The sequence below is a fragment of the Scomber japonicus genome, chromosome 5, assembly GCF_027409825.1.
Source record: "Scomber japonicus isolate fScoJap1 chromosome 5, fScoJap1.pri, whole genome shotgun sequence".
NCBI classification, from domain to species: domain Eukaryota; kingdom Metazoa; phylum Chordata; class Actinopteri; order Scombriformes; family Scombridae; genus Scomber; species Scomber japonicus.
In genome coordinates, this window is record NC_070582.1 from 17881794 (window position 1) to 17899619 (window position 17826).

At 40.3% G+C, this 17826-nt stretch overlaps 1 protein-coding gene across 1 annotated transcript in view; it reads left to right on the forward strand.

Moving 5' to 3' along the window:
• Positions 1 to 6310: 6310 nt before the first annotated feature.
• The window catches only part of slco3a1a (solute carrier organic anion transporter family member 3A1a), a 34375-nt gene continuing 22859 nt past the window's right edge, over positions 6311 to 17826 (forward strand). The window contains exons 1-2 of the mRNA XM_053319156.1: positions 6311 to 6870; positions 11980 to 12436. Of these exons, the coding sequence (XP_053175131.1) occupies positions 6715 to 6870; positions 11980 to 12436 (613 nt within the window). The 5' untranslated portion in view covers positions 6311 to 6714. The remainder of the gene's footprint in view (positions 6871 to 11979; positions 12437 to 17826) is intronic.

Consider the following 17826-nt stretch of genomic DNA (forward strand, 5'->3'; position numbering starts at 1 on the left):
ACCTGGTTCCTATAAAATTCATAAGCCTTAAAGTAAGTGGATTACAATGATTACACCAGAACCAGAATGAACACCAGGCAGTAACTTCATGAAGTAGCAGTTACCCAGAATGACCTTTTGTATTTTTTATAGTAAGTCACACATCTTATTTTTAATTAGGGTCTGTTGGTAAGTTCTCAATACAAGTAGAAAGTCCCTCCGCACAGTGCCTACTGCCCATATCCTCCCGGACCTGTTTCCATGACAACCGCTGTGGCGTAAGACCAAGGCTGAAGATTTTTGGATGGATGCTGAGATCTTATGACAGATTAAATTAATACTGTGAAATGACTGCACAAGTCTACAGTATGAGGCCAATCTTTTCTTCGGAGGCATCCTCAGTGACTGAATCAGCACTGCAGAGAGCTCCAGATGTTTTCCATGTTTGAATGTTTCAGTGGCGGCACATAGAGATAAAAAACAAGCATGACAACTTCAGGTAACAGACAGACAAGGAGAGACTTTAGATGAAAGCCCCATGCAGGACCGAAAAGGCAGTGAACCATGAAAAAACAGTATTTGAACTGCAACAGTGTAAGAAAAATCCTGTTCATAAAAGAAAAACTACACAGAAACAATTAGATTTGTCTGAATCTCCACAGTCTCAATATATTTTTTTATATTGCTACAAACTTAACAAATATGTGAAAAATACTCGACATATACAGGACCCCAACATTTAAAACACTCTGAATAAGTAAATTCATGTTAGTGAGGGCTTGGAGGTGACTGAAACTCTGTCAGGAAAACCTACCTGAAATTTGATTTTAATGCAATGAATCAAATTCTTTCACTAAATGGGTTTGGTTATCATATATCATATATCAATATATTGAAAGACTGGACATTTTGTGTGATTTCCAGGGCTTTGTGGAAGGCAAAGGCATAGAGGGTATTATACAAAAAGTAATGTTTTTAACTTTAACTTTTCTTTGGTTTGGTAAACATTGTAAAATAACAGGTAACGCAGCCATTTCCTTCTCAAAAGTTAAAACAGGAATAGTTACTGTACAGCTTTGAATTGTTTGTACTACTCCTCCTCCTCTGACTTCTCCCATTTCCCAGCATCTCCCAGCAGACAGGCAGGCTTCTTTTCCATAGTCCACCCTTTTCCAAATCCTATAAATAGCAGCTGTTTCAGAGGGCAGAACAATACTCCACAGGCTTTCCTATTCATACATTCCTGGCACCGGTCTGGGACGTCTCCGCCCATTACTACCTGACTCATGTCCCTGCACATCCACTGTATATAAACAGTGCTCCACACACACACACACACACACACACACACACACACAAACACAGTAGCGAACCGCTTGACAGACACACACACTTTTCTGCGTCATGTTTTTAATCCTACTATTTTTAACTCAGAGACTGATCTGAATCAGACAGGGCTGAGAGCATTTTATCCCAATGAAAAGTTAATTTCCATGAGTGTTTTCTTCCATTAAATATGACACATCTAGCAAACAATAGTTTTTATATTTATCTTAACACATTCAGTACATGATTTGAACAGCTGCAGTCATTAGTAACTCCTCTTCCCTGCTGCACTTATATTGTGACAGAGACAGAAAGTGAGAAAAATGAATTACTATAGTTCACCATAGAAAAAGAGATGTCTGTAAAACTGTTGACCAGACCCTTCAAACTGTTTGATTCATGGAGGTTTCATATTTGTAAAACTTTCATCAAGCCAAGAAAAGCAATTTAAAAATCAGTGAAATCAGGCCATGGGGTCATCACTATATAAAGTCTATGAGCCAAGCGGGAACTTGTGGGCCAGCAGAAGAAACACTGCAGTGTATACTCAGTGGGGTGCATAATGCAGAAGCAAACTTGGAAGTTAGAAACATTTTTTGACGTAAGCACCAGCCAAGCAATTCTTATTGGACTGAATGGGCGCCATTTTGTCCACAGTGACCCTAATCCTCTGCCATAGTAATCAATTAACATAAACACGGCAATTATTTAAGCATTTGCAGAAATCTTCAGATCAGTGAAATGAAACAATGCAGATTTAGATGCATAGTTGCTCTATTTCAAAGAGCGAACAAAAAACAGTGAACAATGTTACTGTGGGGAACATATTTAAAGCTGATCATATATGATACATCTATCTTTAGCTTTGCCGTGATGATATCAGTGACTGAAATCTGATGCTAAACTATCACAACCCAGGTCTTAAATATCTACAGCGGCACTCTCTTTTACTACTTGCGTCATATATAAATCCGAGTAAAGCTCTTCAGGCCTCAAAACTCCTTTAAATGAAAGTCTGGGAAAGAAAAATCATAGTTTGGTTGAACGTGACTTTACTTATGTCCACACAACCTGTGATGAAGGCTCAGATGTAGACACTGCTTCATTTTAAAGGGTTACAATCCAAAAAGGTTGGGAGGCAGTGAGTTAAAATCAGTACACAAAATCATTACTACACACACACACAAGTATCTGTTGCAGCTGTGTAAGTTACAGGATCTGTAAACCACAAATCTTTGGTTGGTTTCAGACAATGATTTTGAAAGTAACATGTGGCCCAAACGGCTCTACTTTATATTTACATTTCTCATAATGCTGTCCATTTAGATTTCAATATTTACATGCTTTTCTTAGTTTTGGCACTTTGGCACTCTGGGATTTCAACACTGTAACACACAGTTTGTTTGATACCAAACATGTCAGCTTGACAGTCTACAGTTTGATTTTCCCAGCAGGCTGAACCAACGGCACAACATGCAGAAGTGTAGGAAGGCTTTTTGTGTAGGAGTGTGCGAGAGTGAGGGAACATCAACGATTGATGATTATTTTGTATGGGACAGCCGCCAAAACACAGTCACAGACATGCAGTCAGCTGTTAAATCATGCATTCATCATTTATGGTTTTCATTGTGAATCAGTTCATCTTTGCCTCTGTTTTAGGGAAGTGAGACAGAGTCAGTTTCAGGTCGTGTGGGTTTACTATAAAAGAGGATGAGTGTGTCAAATGGACCAAAGGCATGTTGATTTTTATTTAAAAAATGGTCACAAGGTTCAAAGGTTAAATCCATGATTGACTCTCTTGACAAAAAAGTTTATTCTATTCTTTGTTTATAAGAATTAAAAATGTACATAAAGTAATGTATTCTGATGGGTTTTTGGGTCCCACCAACAAGTGATATAAAAGAGAGAAAAGAGGCAAATTATCACACTGGAGGAGCTGAAACAAGAGAAATGTTCAGTGTTTTTGGATTTTTTAACAATCAATTAGCCGTTGTTTATTTTTTCTGTTGATCGACTAATTGATTACTGAATTGCTTGTTTAAAGCTACTCTTACCTTTCTTGCATTTCACACAGCACATTGAAATTTTTTTTTTTCTATGTCCCACCCCCACACTCCCTTCCCCTCCACCACCCGCCTCCCCCTCTGCAAACGTGCACTACAATATTGATGACTAAGACAATGCACATACACACACACACATAGTAACGTGAGTGGACAGGTTGTTACAGCGGAACATTCTGATAAACTGTACATTTTACCAAACATGGAAAAAGCACCAATCACGAGAGATCTGGCATTATTTACACACAGGTTACCCAACACTAGGTAATTATCTAGAGCTACTTAGGTCTGTTAGCAATATGCTAAACTTGATCCGGTAACTGTAAGGTTACAACACATACAGTCGAGTCAAACGTGCCAGAAATTTGATATTATGTACAGCAAAGGTTACCCAGCATAAACTACCTAAGCTGGAGCTAACGTTAGGTCCGTTATCAATATGCTTAACGTGATCCGGTAACTGTAATGTTACAACAAATACAGTCAAACGTAACGTTATCACATATGATGTTGTTAGAAAGACTGAAGGTGGAACCTAGGTTTGTTGTTGCCATGGTTTCCTCCCTGCCCGGTTATTGTGTTGCAGGCTATGAAGCCGGCTAACTTTATTTTCCCTTAAATGATAAGTAAGTTATGTCAATTGAAGTTTCACTGATTGTTTGTTTGTCTATAACCTGTTTATTGATTTATGTAAATCTGACTGCATTTATAGAATTTAAACGGAAGTTATAGCACTCGTTAGCATTATGCTAGCGCATTTCTATAATGTTTATAGTGGTGTTCTGTTATTAGTGCCATAAATAGAAACAACTTATTTTATCACCATTAACACATTAAAGGATAATTACCGTTTTTTACAACCTGGACCTTATTTCTAGCATAAAATACGACCATTTACTCACCCAGACAACTTTGGTGTCATTTGGAGTCGTTCGGACGAAATTAGCTCCAGTGGAGCGCTGCGGTTAAAATAGTATTTTAACCTAAACAAAAAAACGTGTAAAAATGTAACAAAGGTAAGGGTTGCTTTAAACTCTCATAACATTAATAGCATATAAATCACTTGCTTGACCTTGAGGTCTTTTGACCAGTGTGTAAATATTGTGCTCTGTTCAAAATCATATTTCACAGTCCACTGGTTGTCAGCTCATCTGGTTGACCTTTACGTGGCTTATTGCTGCTACAAAACTATGCAAACTACTGTAACACAAACAGCTGTGCAGCAAACCCTCACAGCCTTTACACATTTGTTTATTATCATGTTTAGTTCGTTCCACCCCATCATCATCAAATTATGTGGTTACATTACATCATAGGTATTTCAGTACCTCCTCCCAGACATGCTGACAACATAATCCAGTAATAAATGTTGGAAAAATACTATGGAAACATCACAGCTCATACGTTATTACTTGGACATTGTTAAACAGGAAGAGCTGCATCTATTTTGATAACAGATCAAAACAAATTGTGACAAGTTGCTGTTTTTTCTTGCTGTATATTCAAAGTAAATTTAATAACTTTGCGTTTTGGACTTTTGGTTAGACTAAAAATTGGTAGACCAATTGATTAATCAATAATGAACATACTAATAAGTGGAAGGTTTAGTTGTGCAAGAATAAACCTTAAGTACTCTTTAACTGTATTTCAGGAAGTGTTAGAAGTTAACTGAACCATCATATGTATGGATGACTGAGAAAATAATCAGCAGAATGATTAATCAATCTACTGAAGCAAAAAAGCAATCAATCGTTCATATACAGTACACTTGAATGTCTGAGCATCACTATGAAGAAGGATGTGTGTGCAGTTTGACATTACAAGGCTGTTTTCACATTCATCTGCTGAAAGTGGAAAATTTCTCTGAGCTCATTGGAAAGCTTTTAAGCTTTTTTAGCCAATCCTGTTCGAATATTCAACTTACACAAGTGTAAGTCACAAACAGATATAGTAATACATGTCTGAAGGAGATCTTGTTTCACTGGTTCTGGCTTTAAAAATGTGAATATATTTCTGGTTCTGTTTTCTTTTGGGGGTTTTTGTCACATATGACAGTAAAATTTATATTTTTGAGGTTGGACATTTCTAAAAATCATCATGGGCTATTGGAACATGTGATGAGCATTATTTTGTATTTGCTGACATTTTATGCCAAATGAGTTCACACAATGCTGATTAAGGGCGACACCACTAGATGAATCTTTCTGTATTTCACAATATACAGAGTTTTTAATCTGGTGTCCGGTTTAACATTCCCATGCTGGCCAGATGAATCCATATTGCTCATGTTTCATGGACAGAGCTGTGACCAAATTCCGGTTAGCTCTCTGTTAACTTGAATGGGGATAAATACGTGAAATACTGTGGGTCTTCTAGACTTTACAAATGTTATCAGAATTATTGGATCAAATTATGATAGTGACACAAATTATTTAGTCAGGGCCGTGATGGAGCCTATAACGTAAGCGTGTCAATGTTTTTGTTGTTACTCTCACTGCCAGAAGGGGGAGACAAAAATCCTGCACTCTAGCTTTAACCGATTAATTAATTAGATTAATATTATAATTACAATTATTTGATTATGAAAATAATCTTGAAAGCTCTTAATAGACAATCCATGTAGATTTATAGTGGGGAAAATTATAGATCAGAAAATATTAGCAAGTCACTTTAAGCCCCCCCCCCCCCCCCCCCACACACACACACACCCTTTAACAACACACACACACACACAGAGAGAGAGAGAGAGAGAGAGAGAGAGAGAGAGACCCACAGGACTGCTGTAGTGATTTTTGGAAGTTGAGCAGGCTTGCTGAGCTACTGCACAGCGCCTCTAGGGCCAGAGGAGCAGAGCAGAGAGAGGTGGGAGAACAGCGCCAGTGAGCAGTCATTGTGCGTGAGAGACCATGACAGTCCGGATCAGCAAGAGTTAGGAGAGAAGATGAAGCCTGTGAGCGAAGTCTTCACCTTCAGCCTCAACCCTCAAACCAACCCGCGACGGAAACATGCGATTTGACGCAGATTTGCTCGCCCTTGCTTCACTCGTGCCTTTCCAAACACCTTCAGGGAGTTCACACGTTTCAGCGCGTCGACGAGGAGCCAATGTTTAAGTGCAGACGACCCGGCAGTGGCCCCGCGGAGTTTGGATGTGTGTGTTTCGTAGCTTGTCAGAGAAGCCAAAAAAGAATTGAATCAGGAAAAACAGCGACAACGAGCACCGCCGATGTAGTTTTCAGTGGGAAAGCTAAACGCTGTACCTGCCGGTGACTTCCTCCGGTCTTCCTCCTGTGTGTTTCGGGCTTTTTTTTTTTTTCTTCTCGCGGCGCCGTAGTTCAAGTGAGGGAGGATGCAGGTGAAGAAGAAACGGGGCTCGGACCGGAGCAGCGGGGACATGCTGGAAGGAGACGGCCGTAAAAACTCCTCATGCTTCTCAAATATAAAGGTGTTCTTGGTAGCAGAATGCGCCCTCATGTTGGCACAGGGCACCGTCGGAGCTTACCTGGTGAGTGTAACGCAACCCGAGTCCATGCCTATGGGCTCACACAACCTGCAACAACACCCAGATACTGTAGGTCATACTCAGACTTGTGTTAACTGGTTCTTGGCTTTACATGTGAGGGTTTCGGCTGCTCTGCACGCCTTGGAAGAAACAACGTGTAGCAGAGCAAACACATGAGATAGATACCGGTCCTCTGTACAGTCACCTGCATGACAGATTTCATGCTGCTAAACTGCTCCTTCTGTCAGTAGGCTATTTACCATTAGTTTAATAAATATCCTGACGCACGTTTGCCATTTATGTCTAATTTATTTCATAATTACAAGATAAATTGAGTCCATTTTCAATCAATCATGCATGTGGGTGATCTTAAAGCTCAAGTTTTAATAGTGGTGGCACCAATAATATAACACTCTTAAAATGTTTAGGGAGGCAGCAGTTGACTGTTTTTTAGCCAAAATGTCATTCAAGGTCAAGGTATCCCTTTCAAACCCTCCCCTCCTATTTCCCATTTCCCGTTTGACTCATTCTTTCACTTTTACTATGAGTGCTGCAGATAAATCGGATGAGAGATTGTTGAGATTCTTAACATGTCTTCTCTACTGATAAAATCCACAAATGTACATTTTAATGAAGCTGTTGCAGTGAAAACACAGATAAAAACTGATAAAGACTGAAAGCATGTAGGGATTTTCTTAATATTTTGAGGAAGAAAACTCCCTGAAGTGCTCCAAAATATTCCTCAAAAGCATCCCAGAGGAGTTCCAGAGCCTGTCGACAACCGCTGTGAACTTGTAGTTTCAACATTAGCAATGTTTATTCTCCAGGAATCACATTGTTTCCTCTAAGCTCAGTTGCAATTAATAGACTAAACTCAAAATGCCTTGGCCATATTTGGAGTGGAACATGTTATCTTCTCTTTTAGTGGACCTGCTGAGCGTCAAGCATTCTGCAGTTTAGAGCAGTGACACAGTGGTGCCACTCAGTCAGTCACTGTATGATGATGATTTCCTATAAAAAAAGACCTTCTTCCTCTTTATTGTTTATTTAGGGTATAAAAAAACACCTGTCCAAACAGTCAGTCAATTTGAACAATAAACCTGGAGCTTCAGGTGATGTTCGGGATCAGTTGCTTCGACAAACACATGAAGCTCTTTGTTCTCTTGTTCGTCATCACGGCAGAGGTAGTTTACTGGAAGCTTAATTTACATTGCCAGGACATCAGGTACCTCCTCCTTCCATGAAAATCTGGTGAACTGGTGCCGACCTACATGAGCCACTGTGGTGTCTCTGATTGGATGATGGGACTTAAGAGTGCTTGCTGAAAGTGGAGGGACAAAACTCAACTATCATGGCTCTCTTTGCTTTCTGTGAGCTGATTACAGTTCAAGACACTTAGCAACATGCTGGGTGTCCTGATTTAGCTGAGTGAACACGTCAAATACCACAGGAGTACACATTTTAGTTTATCATTATTTCCTGTTTTAGTTGTTTCCCCCTTTGTTCTCATGAATTCATTTAGCCATTTTTACAGTCTTTTTATCTCCTTTTATGCTCACTTGAGTGAATTAATGGCCTCTTTTGATTTACATTTATAATGTATATCTTAAGTAAATTAACTATTCTGTTCAGCAGTTGTTGAATTACTATAATAGAAATACATTTTTCATCTTAGCTGCAGAAATTATAACGAGAAGCCAATCATGTTCTTTGTTAACAACAAAGACATAATTGTATAGTCATAAAGCTATTTAGATAAAAAATTAGAATGTATGGCTAAAATGATTAATAGATGGATTTCCTGCTGTTTTTGTAGTAAAGTTGAGTTTTGTACTAATTGTTGCATGAAACAGGGAATCTGAAGATGCCACCTAGGGCTCTGAGAAAGTTTAACAGGTATTTTTCACTGGTTTAATGAGTAAATGGTCAGTGATGAAATTCATGGTGAGTTGCTGCACCAGTTGGGCAAGAATAAACCTGAAATACCTGAATTTAATTTCACTGATCCATCATGTGTGGGCAGATCATTTGAAAAGGTCATCCAAGTTCTACTCACCTTATACTTGTTGTTCAAGCTGCCTTGTTTAATCTCATTTAAAATGACAAGAACAAGCATTTTTAGCAATCATGAATATTTTGGGGAGCTGATTTTTGAAATGATGTGCCAAAAGAGGCTGAACACTCTAGCATCTTGTCACCAGTGGTGCCTGACGCCTACATCTCAGCAGTTAATTCCAGCTGATTGTAATTGTAGGAGATAATGCTATGTATTAAACCCTGGTGTGTCTCTTTGCAACTTGTGCAGGCCCTCAGGGCCTAAGCTCCGTTGGTTGTAGTAACACCTCCCTGATAAGAACCAAATCCGACACTTCAGAGCTCGAGCTGCAAAGTGTGACTAACACCTGAACCTGAACCTGAACCGCATTCGTCTCAGCTGAGCAATCCTGTCAAAATCCGGTTGGGTGCACTGAATCAGCCGAATGTTTGAAGGAGGGAGAAACCCAAACAGAACATCACTGTCATGTTTGAACTATGTTAAATCAAAATATTAACATTCATGTTGAGATATTATTCATTTATTTATTTATTTTTTATTCATTACATCTGTTTATGCAGAGATGTCAAATAATTCAGTTTTATTTCAGGTTAATGTAGACATAAGTCATAGCATGGGTTATTTATTATTACCCTGAGTCCTTCCTGGTTAAGTAGTGCAGAGGTGTAGCCATTAACAGAGTACCTGACGTCAGAAGTTTGGTTATATGACTCAATACACAGAAAATGACTCAAAAAATAAGGATTAATGGTTTTAATGAGTAATAGATATGTTGTATGGCCTTGGCTAACACTGTAGTCGTTGCTTCTCTTAGAGAGCAATTAAAACACTAAATTGTAATAACACAAAAATGTCTTATTCAGAGCAGTTAATATAGCTTTTAGTTAACCTTCAGTTGACCTTCAGTTGGTTACACCTCATGAAACAGTAATGGAAATGCAAATGATTCTAAGCAGCCAAGGCTTCTGTTATAAACAGTCACTGTGCCTTCACAAATAACATTTTACCGTTTCAGCACTTTTCATGTCAGTCCTAAACCTTAATGTGCTGAAGTGAATGTCAGCATTGAGCAGCTTTTTCTGCCTGCTGATAATACAGCCTCTGTCAATGCGACCTGGGGAATAAAAAGTCTGCATTTTTTTCTTTGGAAATTGGGATTCTTTGTGCTCCCGTAAGACTCGTCTGTCTGTGAGGTAATGGGATGTCACACAACTGGATGAGGTTTGTTTTGTTGCCATGCAACAGATTGAACATTTCCACAGTTTGGGCTGCCATGCGTACAAAACGTGGCTCTGACCGCTGACCGATATGCAATCCACTCTGTTTTTCCTATGTAATTTATTCTGGTTTTAATCCTCCTGGAATTCTGCCTGTTTGAAGTCAGAGTTTAAGTGAGCAAACATGTTGAACCTGGAGATGAGAGCTTAACTCATCCTGAGTGTTTCCACTGCTGAACTGAAAGCTGTCAGTCACATCACTCGCTTGGGCCCTCTGTAATGGAATGGGATCTGATTGGATTGGCTTTGCTTCCTGCGTGGCACACTGTCCAGCTAAAGCTATAATGTCAACAGGTTGTTTGGGCTTGGCAGTGTTTCTAAGAACCAGAGGAGACAATGTTTGTGATCAGATCCCAACCGGGTGGGGCAAGCCAGCCATAAACGCAGCCTTTCCGGTGTATTCGCATTTGTGAGAAAGTCTCGCTCAAGGGGCAGAAATGTCATGACTCATTCTAAACTTTTCCATCCACTCCGCTTCAGTCGAGGACTCCGGCACAGACCGCTCCCAACAATCATCCTCCCCATGCTTTGATCTGTAGTGAAGGAGCCGCTGCAGTGGTGTTCACAGCAGCTGCAGAAATGACTTGCTGTCACTTCTGCTTCCTAAAAGTCACATGAGATAATGTAGGGACTGAAAGGTTACCTGTGTGTGTGTAATGTTATGGAATAAAGTAAAAGTAAAAGTAAATTTCAGATTCAGCAGCAGTTGCGGTATAAATTTGGAGACATCCTGGAAAAACACACATGTGAACTGTCACTGAGGTCAAATGTAGGTGATTCACGCTGAATGCAACTGAATGTAGAAACCACTAAAAGAGTGTTGGTTTGCTCAGTACGTGATCTTTGACATCTAGTTGCAAAATACTGAGTTTACAGGGTTTTATCTTTCAGCAGTAGTAGCTCTTATGTCTCAACTGCTCCAATCAGAAGTAATCATGTACATTAAATTGCCATCATTTAGCATTTGACAGATTAAAGAAATGTTCCAACAGTAAAACCACAAGTTGATTCATCCTGTGATTAAGTCCCTTTTGGAAACATTTCAGAAAAGGATGTTGAGTCTTTAACGGAGCCAGTGGGGAGTGGAAAATTGCAATGCCCTTTCAAAGACAGTTTGGGTCAGATCTTAAAATAGCTTGATAACTATATAAATGTGAGACTGTGGTTCACATGGCACAGAGAGATCATTCCCACAAGCGAACACACCCTTGCTTCACTTTACAGGGCATTCTTGATGCTGCATATAATAAAGGTTTTACATTGACATACTGTAAATTAGCTGAACTTCATTGTGTGAAAATAAATCACGGACCTCTGAATTGCTGCATCACAACAAACAAGACTGAACAGGGCTTAAACAACCATTTACTGCATTTGCTTCAGCTGGAAGCTTATGGTAGGCTCCAACACTTCTGTGGATGACAGCTGCTAAAATAGAGAGAAGGTTGTGGAAGTAAATGTTGCTGTGCCCAACTAATCAGAAACAGAGGCCTGTTGGCAGGGAGGAGCCACAGTGTGGAACATCTGAACAGCTTGTTATGCAGGATATTCCAATGGAAAGACACTGTTTAAAATGGCGTGACTGATGATGAAAACATGCATGACTAAAAGAATCAAATGTAGAAAAATGCTTATGATGCGTCGATGGTGAATTTTCCCTTTTGAGTTGTTGACACTGGATTCCCACATCCTAGGTTTTGTATTTGTGCTACATTTTTGGGTTTTCCAGCATGATTCCTATGACCCTGGTTTGATTTTGTGTCCTAATGTTGTTTTCAGGTGAGTGTGCTGACCACCCTGGAGCGGCGGTTCAACCTGCAAAGTGCTGACGTAGGGGTGATAGCCAGCAGCTTTGAGATTGGCAACCTGGCGCTGATTCTCTTTGTCAGCTACTTTGGGGCCAAAGCACATCGGCCACGTCTGATTGGCTGCGGGGGTATCGTCATGGCGCTTGGCGCCCTTCTCTCAGCTCTCCCTGAGTTTCTAACAAATCAGTATGAAATAGGGGAAATGTGGAGGACTGATGTGGGTCGGGATGTGTGCTCCAACACCAGCAGCTGGGAAGCCCAGAAGGCCGAGGACAAAGTTTGCGCCAACAAGGCCAACACCAACATGATGTATCTGCTGCTGATCGGAGCCCAGGTCCTGCTGGGGATCGGAGCCACGCCAGTGCAGCCTCTGGGGGTGTCCTACATCGATGATCATGTGAAGAAGAAAGACTCCTCACTCTATATAGGTGAGCAAGGTTTATAATGTTGAACAAACAAAAATATTTTAAAATGTAATTATCCCCTATTGGAACAAAAAGATTGCCAAAGGCCATTGCTGAAGGCTGAATGCAGTGTCTGTTTAAGATAAGCAGTGTTAAAGGAAAAAGATGATTATCACACTGGATATTTAAAATCTATTTGTTGCAGCGCACTGATTTCCTAAGGCAACTAAAACTGGAATAGCAGAAACTCTACCACGTGTTTGTTCGTTGCCATCAGGTGGAATATTTACATAATTTGAGTCAACACAGTATGTATTTACCTTCTGCTGCACACTAGCTCCACATACTCTAAGCACAGACCTGTGCATGTAAGTTGCCAGGTGAGCAGATCTCGAAGCTTTTTAATCTCCATTAGGCAGATTTCAGTGGCGTGGAGGCAGGTTAAATGTCTCTGCTTCGCTCACTCCTCTCTCAAAAGCAAGATGCTGCTGATGTGGCTCTTCAAGGTTTAAAGGTGCATTCAAAGTGCTTTCTGCGCACAATTCTGAATACACATTGGCTGTTAAGGGATATGTTTTGCTATGATGTGTATTTTTTCTATTTTGGTGAGTAGAAGGTAGCTTAAACTCTTTGCATAAAATGCTGTGGAGGCTATGCCGTAGCTTTTTCTACTAATCAGTATCATATTATTCAGATTCTACAGTGAGCACTACCAAGTGAATACGTGACTGTAAAATTACACATACATTTGGCCATGAAGTCCAGCAATTGATGAAATCAAAATTTAGAGCAATATTTAGACATTTAAAGGTAAGACTGCGCACATTTCTGCATGCCAGAGCTTTCTGTTTTAAATTAGATGGCAATAGGCGCAAAGTTACCTCAGCCACAAATCCATATAATAGTGTGTTTCCTTGTTTTGACTGGGACCTGCCTGTAATTTGTTGTCCAAGCTGCCACATTAGCCTTTGATGGAGTAGATGAGATGTGTCTGCATAGTGTGAGCTGTTTGTTATCAGCATGGAGCAGAGACAATGAGAGCCTGAATGGAAGATGAGTTCAGGCTGGCACACACCCTTTACTGAAACATTCGCACAGCAGCACGCTGTGTGGCTGCCTTTTGTCAGATGTGACCTGCGAACAAAGGCAGCTGTATGCTCTATAATCTCCAGCCTAAAGCTGATTTTCTTAATTGCCATTCGTCGTGTTTATTTGTTCTGAACACGAGCTGTTTTACCAAAAAAAAGCACCTCAGGCTTTGTGTGAAACAATAAAGACCCTGAAAAAGTACCATAAAAGGCTTTGACATCTTGGCACCAACACGCTAGCTTGTTCGCAGTTTACGGTGGGAAGTGGACCGGGAGTGATTGAAGTTTGGCAGGCGTTTGGCTCTGTCCTCCTCTGATAAGCTTCAAGGAGAGTTGGAGGAAAAACAAGCGGTGAGCAGCAAGGAACAATGTGGTATTGAGTTGTGCTCAGCTGATCGTCCTAATCCTTCTGCTGCAGGCATGTCATGTGCCCCCAGCTGCATGAATGGAGTAGATTGTCTGAAATTCTGTGAGATTTCCTTTCACATACTGATAATGCATTTGGATTATTCATCAGTTTACATAAACAAATTCACATTGTTCGAGCAGTGACACAAAGTTGTGTTTTTGAAACACTTTTCGTTTCCAAATATTTGCTTATATTCTGTAGTTTTTGCATATTTTCTGTAAGCTCAGCGTTTGCTTTAGTCTCATCTTCAATTTTGTTTATTCATGACAAAGAAAACTGTGAATAAATCCCATATTATCATGTGGGCATCATAAGATTACCTGATTTAGCTCAAATGTAGCTTTGTTATGGGATTCTCAAGACATGAAAGCAAAAATGTTGTTTTGACTCTGCAGAGGTGTTTGGAATGGAATTTAGGAGTGGTTTGAAAAAGCAGAGAGGAAAACACCTGTAGAATGTGAAACAGCTGCAGACAGATGTGTAAAACTTCCCCTGCTACCATTGTGCTCTGTAACGCTCTCACTGCCAGATTACAAGTGTGTATCTACTGTACGTGCTGTTTGGCATGTACACTCTTTCACAGCTTAGAGTGTTGAGGCTTTTTCACACACTGAGAGACGGGAGATGGGGTTTGGAGCAAAGCACACACTTCACTGTAATTCTGTGCTTCACTTTGATTATATAATATGACATAATTTCAGCTTCAGCACAAGGTGGAAAACATCATGATTAGCCCTGATTCATGACACATGACACCAAGTGTTATTCAAGCTACTTTTTTTTTCCACCAACCATTAAAACTGTTGCTCACTGCTGTTGTCAAAGCACATTTTCACCCCAGTGGTGTGTTATTGTTAAGAGTCTGAGCTAAATAGCCAGGTGAAAAGACTTATAAAGAGGCAGGTCGCGCCTTGTCAGAGTCTGGCGGTGCAGGCAGAGCAGAGCAGGGAGGCCTGGAGAAGAGCCATAATTACAGAGTGAGGCAGGAATGCCAACCAGCCAGCCATGAGGTGGGTCTGAGTGGGCCGGGACGCACATGCATACCACATAGGCCTGTGAAAAACAACTCCTCCAGAGGCTCTGACCGCCTGCTTTTACTATGCATACTGCAGCAGACATGGCTTACTGCTGTTTAAACAACAGTAAAACAAAGTCTGCAGTGACTCTGCCTTCTGAGATGTTTTTGGTTGCTGTTTGCTGTCATTGTCGAGATTTTCTTTTTTGGGGTGGGGGCTTGTATCGTTAAGTGCTACAAGTTCTTCTTAAAAGGAAGTACTGGCTTGACTGCCTCTGCCATCAGTCTGTAAAAGGAAAAACATTGCATGTATTTGGGATCATGTTGTTTGGGTTTGTTTCCCTGAGTCTGGATGTAGGCACTCGTCCCTGGCCAAAGGAAATAAATATGATTGGACAGATTGCATCAACAGGATCTCCATTCCCACTGCTCTATGACCTTTCACTATCCACTGCTAATTCTGGCTCTTCCCACAGGACCCCCAATTGCAAAAATATACTATACAGGACACACAGAGAGGGCTCTAGAGCTAACGTCATGTTGTGTAGCACAGACTCCACCCAGCTGCCTCTCCAGGTTTCAGAAGCTTTTAAACAGCCTGGGATTTCTTCATTAAACTATAATGTACAGTGTGTAGTGCCTGGCATATTCACATGTAAGGGGACTAAAAAGGATGACTTTAATTAATTCATCAATGTCATGACTTTTTATGTAAAATCCCAAAGACATGGACATGTGGACATCGCTTGTTGCATAATAATTATAAGATATGTATGATCAGATTTAAAAGTGCTGATGGAGAAGAAACTTGAAGTTCAATTTCTCAAAAGTGCTTCTTCAGCTGGCAGAAGTCTTTCTGAAGCTGTTATAAAAAGTGTAGTGTCCAACTGAATTTAACTCCCTGAATTACATTTCCTGTGCTCACTTTTGAGAAAAAAGTCTAATGCTGCATTTGAGACGTCCTACTTGAGAGGGTATCATGGAACAGCTCTTGCAGTCGGAGTGCCGACAGGGAGATGCCCACAGAGGTTTGAATGGTGTTAAATGAATAGTGAATACGTAGTGAATGACACAGACTATCAGAAATGTGATGATTATGGTACTTGGTAGGTGATTATTATTCTGAATACATATGACATAAAATATTATGTGTGACAACCATATCAATTGTTTATCCTTCTCTGTTTCATTAATGTATCCAATGGACTTTGCTGACATCATGGATATTCATACACTGCCAGCCAGTTTCTCACAGTCAGCCATGTTAATTGTTTGCATTTGACGCCTTGAGAAGTGTAACGCTCCAACTTGCATGGAAAGCGGTTGTTGTTTGCTAACATTTGTTTATTAGCAGTAAACACCGAGTACAGTTGTGGTTGATGGGAATGTCATAAGTTTTGCAGGTATTTGGTCATAAACCAAAGTCAAAGATCTGCTGGTGGCACTAGAAGAAAAGTCAAGGTTGGCTTCATGAATGTTTGAAAAGTTCTGATGCTAGTCCATCAAATAGATATTTCAATCTGGACGAAGTGATTGACTGACCAACCCACATGACCAGAGCCATGCAACTTAACACCCACAACCTGAAATTGACATTATATATTTATTGGTTTCATGATAGCGCCCCCTGTCTTTGCTTTTGGCATGCAGCTGATTCTCCGCCTTCACAAAACATCTTTGCTTATTAAATTAGTTTGTTTCCTGTCTCCTGGCCGACGGTTAAACAGCAGCCATTTATACAAAGAGCACTGGCTTTGAAAAAACAACCCTAGTGTCTCCTCCTCATATACAAACAAGCCTCATCTTGTTTGCATGCTGTCTAATTAGCTTGTCAGCTGTGGCAGTTTGAATAGCTTATAGACATACCTGCTAATGGCAAGATTGGTCCATTTTTTCAGATCATCTTAGAGGCCTGAAGACTGAAGTAGCATCACTCGTACATATAGTACATATACACTGATATCTCTTCATTTTGATAATGAATAAATATTAAAAGTGTGTCATAGAATCACATTGGCATGATTTTTAAATAAGGGATTACTAAATGTGATTTGTGTTGTGTTTATGCACCACTGACGGACACCAGTCACAGCATCCATCAGAGAATGAAGTGCATTTGAGTTTTGCTGATGAACACAAGCCTGCTGTAGCAGACATGCTCTCTTTCTCTCTCTTTCTCTTGCTTGCTCATACATAGAGCCAAACTACCAAACTAGGAATGACAGACTGGCGACCAGCTGTGGAGAAACACAAAGGTCCTTTTTTTCCTCTCTGCCCTAAGACAAGATAACTGCCTCTACCTGGAGAGTAAAAGTCTAAAAAATGTGCCTTTCCTATCTGTGTATTTTGTTGCCAACCATTGGTTTGTATTTCATTTCCAGACCTCGGCACTGTCTTTCTCTACAGCTACTGTGTATTTCTTTAAATCTACAGATTCTAGCAATTTTCTAATGACATATTTCACCACTTTGTGTTCACTTCAGCTCTGCAGGCATAAATTTAGCTTCAGGTTTGTTAGGAAAACCAGTGGCAGTAGTTGCAGTGACAAAGGTCTCAGAGGGATCCTCGAGAGACTTGTCAACATTCCTGCTAAAATGCTCTGACTCCAAACAGTTGCTGCAGTAGGGTGTTTATATAAGCTACTTAAATTCGGCGTACGTTAATGTCATCTTGAAGGATTAGATTCTAAATGGGTTTTTCCGTCCCTGCCATAAGCTGCATGCTGAGTTTGCCTAGCAACACCAGTTTGTTTTATCTCAAGATGATAAATGGTGTTGCCGTGAATGTTCATCAGGCAGCTGCTGCTTCTCTGCGCTGCTGTGATGAACTATGTGGGTTTGTCTTACCACCATGTGTGGCAGGAGGCTCAGCAGTCTGCTGTACTATGTGCTAAATGACCCAG